This window comes from Coturnix japonica, unplaced genomic scaffold (genome assembly GCF_001577835.2).
Source record: "Coturnix japonica isolate 7356 unplaced genomic scaffold, Coturnix japonica 2.1 chrUnrandom594, whole genome shotgun sequence".
Classification (NCBI taxonomy): Eukaryota; Metazoa; Chordata; class Aves; order Galliformes; family Phasianidae; genus Coturnix; species Coturnix japonica.
Window position 1 is genome coordinate 23,327 of NW_015439967.1, and position 4,408 is coordinate 27,734.

The window sequence follows — 4,408 nt, forward strand, 5'->3', positions numbered from 1 at the left end:
CCCCCCTCCCTCACCCCACACATTCCAGCCCCCAGCCCCATCCATGCTGCCCCCCCCCCCCCCCCCCGCCCCTCCAACCCACCCCCCCATATCAACCACTCACAGTCAATGTAATGGACATAGAACAGCCCGCCGGCTCATGATGTCCTTCACAAACTCAGGATCTCAGCCAACGCTTGTAAAGGGGGGGGGGGGGGTAAGGGGGGTCACTCTCCCCCCCCCCCCATTATCCCTCCCATCCTTCTCACCCCCCTCCCCCCCTTCTCACCTCCCCCCTTCCATTATACCCCCCATTACCCACCCCCCAGCCCTTCCTCAAGCACGCCCTTTAACCTAAGCCCGCCCTAATAATTAAGCCCGCCTCTTTCCCCTAAGCCCGCCCCTCCCACTCAAGTCCATTACACTCCATATAGAGCTTCACCCCTCACCCGCAGCCCCGCCCATTCCAAACCAACCAGCCCTCTCCACAAGCCCCGCCCCTCCAACAAGGCACCCACCCTTTCGACATTAACCCGCCCCTATTACAGAGCCCGCCATTTCTCCTAACCCCGCCCTTCCACAAAAAGCCCCGCCCCCTTTCGTTTAAGTGCCCCATACAGCCGCCTCCTTTACTTATAGCCCTCCACCTTACGCCCACTCATCACACCCCAAGGCCCGCCCCCCCACAAGCCCGCCCATTCTGTTTTAAGCCCGCGCCCTCCTACAGCCCCCCCATTCACCCCCAACCCCGCCCCCTTCTACCTCAGACCCCGCCCCCTTCTCCTTAACCCCGCCCCTCCCACTTGGTCCAAGCCCCGCCTTAATCCCACACAAGCCCCGCCCCTCTTTGTGCATCAAGCCACGCCCCTTATACACAAAGCCACGCCCACTCCCTCCTCAAGCCCCGCCCCTCCACTCAAGCCACGCCCACTTCCACCTTAAACCACGCCCAATCCCACCCCAAAGCCCCGCCCCTTCTACCCAAGCCCCGCCCCTTCCCGTTTAAGCCCCGCCCCCTCGCTCACGCCACTCATCCTCGTTGTCCTGGTTACGCCTCAGTACCGGCAGCCGACATCCCTCCGACACCTCGGCCTACACCGGAACACATCACACCCCACCCCTCAGTTATAAACAACCGGTTCCGGTCCCTCCCCAGCCCCTAAATAAACCTTAAACCCACCCAAAAACCTTCCGGTACCGCGTTGGGATCCCCGTGGCCTTCACTCACCGCCTCCGCCATCTTCTCACCGGTCTCTTCCGGGTGTAGCGCGTCACTTCCGGTCTGCGAGCCGAGCACTTCCGCTTCAAGCTCCGCCCACTTCCTGTCTCACTCAAAACAGGAAGTGGGTGGTTTTACCCACTCAACTTCCGGTCGCGCATGCGCACATCGCCACGCAGGGCGTAGGCCTATAAACAGCTGTGTACCGGAAGAGGCGTGGCCTTCCCGGAAGCCTCGCTCACGTGACGGCGGCGGCACTTCCGGGTACGGCGGCGGTGGCGGAGGAGGAGGGCGGGAATCGACCCGCTGCCCCCGGGACACGACGGCTCCATCATGGAGCGCGGTGAGAGCGGCGTGACGTCACGGGGAGCGGCGTGACGTCATGGCGGGGGAGGGGCCTATAATGGGGCCTTAATGGGGTCCATTGGGGTCTATTGGGGGCCTTAATGAGGCCTTAATGGGGTCCAATGGGGCCTTAATTGAGTCTGGGGGTCTTATGGGGCCTTAATGGGGTCCATTGGGGTCCATTGGGGTCTATTGGGGTCCTTAATGGGGTCTGGGGGTCTTATGGGGTCCATTGGGGTCTATTGGGGTCCTTAATGGGGCCTGGGGGTCTTATGGGGTCTTATGGGGTCTATTGGGGTCTTTAATGGGGTCCTTAATGGGGTCCAATGGGGTCTTATGGGGTCTGGGGGCTTTAATGGGGCCTTAATGAGGCCTTAATGGGGTCTTATGGGGTCTTAATGGGGTCCAATAGGGTCCATTGGGGTCTATTGGGGTTTGGGGGCCTTAATGGGGTCTTATGGGGGTCTTAATGGGGTCTTATGGGGTCCATTGGGGTCCTTAATGGGGGCCTTAATGGGATCTGGGGGCTTTAATGGGGTCCAATGGGGCCTTAATGGGGTTTTAATGGGGTCCAATGGGGTCTGGGGGCTTTAATGGGGCCTTAATGGGGTCTTAATGGGGTCTATTGGAGTCTGTTGGGGTCCTTAATGGGGTCTGGGGGTTTTAATGGGGTCCAATGGGGCCTTAATGGGGTCTTATGGGGTCCATTGGGGTCTATTGGGGTCCATTCGGGTCTATTGGGGTCCATTAGGGTCTATTGGGGTCCTTAATGGGGTCCAATGGGGCCTTAATGGTGTCCAATAGGGTCCATTGGGGTCTATTGGGGTTTGGGGGCCTTAATGGGGTCTTATGGGGGTCTTTAAGGGGGCCTTAATGGGTCTTATGGAGTCCATTGGGTCCTAATGGAGCCTTAATGGGATCTGGGGGTCTTATGGGGTCCAATGGGGTCTTAATGGGGTCCAATGGGGTCTGGGGGCTTTAATGGGGCTTTAATGGGGTCCATTGGGGTCTATTGGGGTCCTTAATGGGGGCCTTAATGGGGTCTGGGGGTCTTATGGGGTCCATTGGGGTCCATTGGGGTCCATTGGGGTCTATTGGAGTCCTTAATTGGACCTTAATTGGGCCTTAATGGGGTCTTATGGGGTTTTAATGGGGTCTATTGGGGTTCAATGGGCTTTAGTGGGTCCATTGGGTCTATTGGGTCCTTAATGGGGTCTAATGGGGCCTTAAATGGGGTCCTAATGGGTCCTCAATGGGTCTTATGGGTCTGGGGCTTTAATGGGGCCTTAATGAGGCCTTAATGGGGTCTTATGGGTCTTAATGGGGTCCAATAGGGTCCATTGGGGTCTACTGGGGGCCTTAATGGGGTCTGGGGGCTTTAATGGGCCTTAATTGGGGTCTATTGGGGTCCATTGGGGTCTATTGGGGTCCTTAATGGGGGCCTTAATGGGGTCTGGGGGTCTTATGGGGTCCATTGGGGTCCATTAGGGTCTATTGGGGTCCTTAATGGGGGCCTTAATGGGTCTTATGGGTCCATTAGGGTCTATTGGTGTCCATTAGGGTCTATTGGGTCCTTAATGGGGTCCAATGGGGCCTTAATGGTGTCCAATAGGTCCATTGGGGTCTATTGGGGTTTGGGCCTTAATGGGGTCTTATGGGGGTCTTTATGGGGTCTTTATGGGGTCCATTGGGGTCCTTAATGGAGCCTTAATGGGATCTGGGGGCTTATGGGGTCAATGGGGTCTTAATGGGGTCCATTGCTCTATATGGCTTTAAAGGGGGGTTAATGGGGGTCCATTGCTCTATATGGCTTTAAAGGGGGGGTTAATGGGCCTGGGGTCTTATGGGGTCTTAATGGGTCTATTGGGTCCATTGGGGTCTATTGGGGGCCTTTATGGGTCCTTAATGGGGTCCATTGGGGTCTATTGTGGTCTATTGGGGTCCTTAATGGGAGCTGGGGTCTTATGGGTCCTTAATGGGTCCAATGGGTCTTATGGGGTCTGGGGGCTTTAATGGGCGCCTTAATGGGCCTTAATGGGGTCTTGATGGGGTCCAATAGGTCCATTGGGTCTATTGGGGTCCATTGGGGTCCTTAATGGGGGCCTTAATGGGGTCTTATGGGGTCCATTAGGTCTATTGGGTCCATTAGGGTCTATTGGTGTCCTTAATGGGGGTCTAATGGGGCTTAATGGTGTTCCAATGGGGTCCATTTGGGTCTATTGGGGTTTGGGGGCTTTAATGGGGTCTTATGGGGTTTAATGGGCGTCATTGAGGTCTATTGGGGTCCTCTTAATGGCCCTTAATGGGGTCTGGGGGCTTTAATGGGGCTTTAATGGGGTCCATTGGGGTCTATTGGGGTCCTTAATGGGGCCTTAATGGGTCTGGGGGTCTTATGGGGGTCCTTAATGGGGTCCTATGGGTCGCTTGTGGTCTTAATGGGCGTCTTATGTTTATAATCTTATGTTTTATGTCCTCCCCCCCCCCGACCCTAAATCCCCCCCCATTAAACCTATAGGAGTTTGCTGCCCCTCTTTGTCACAGCCGGAATGGGGCCAGCAGGGTGAGTCCTATAGGGGGGGTCCTATGGGATGGGGGGGTCCTATGGGGTTGGGGGGTTATATGGTTGGGGGGGGGAGGTCCTATGGGCTGGGGGGGTTATGATGGGATGGGGGGTTAATAAAGGGGTTGGATGGATCCTATGGGATGGGGGGGTTATATGGGGTTGGGGGGTTTCTAAAGAGATGGGGGGGCTTCTATGGGGTTGATGGGGGTCCTATGGAGTGGGGGTACTAAAGGGATGGGGGGGGTCCTATGGATGGGTAGGGTTATATGGGGTTGGGGGGGTCCTTGGGATGGGGAGGGTTC

At 56.7% G+C, this 4,408-nt stretch overlaps 1 protein-coding gene and 1 pseudogene across 1 annotated transcript in view; one reads left to right on the forward strand and one right to left on the reverse strand.

The window, feature by feature from the left end:
• LOC107307429 overlaps window positions 1–1,623 on the reverse strand; it is an 8,787-nt pseudogene extending 7,164 nt beyond the window's left edge.
• A 2,343-nt stretch (window positions 1,624–3,966) lies between these two features.
• Window positions 3,967–4,408, forward strand: part of LOC107307430 (transcription factor p65-like) — a 20,805-nt gene continuing 20,363 nt past the window's right edge. Inside the window, exon 1 of the mRNA XM_032441811.1 lies at window positions 3,967–4,103. Within this exon, the coding sequence (XP_032297702.1) occupies window positions 4,004–4,103 (100 nt within the window). The 5' untranslated portion in view covers window positions 3,967–4,003. The remainder of the gene's footprint in view (window positions 4,104–4,408) is intronic.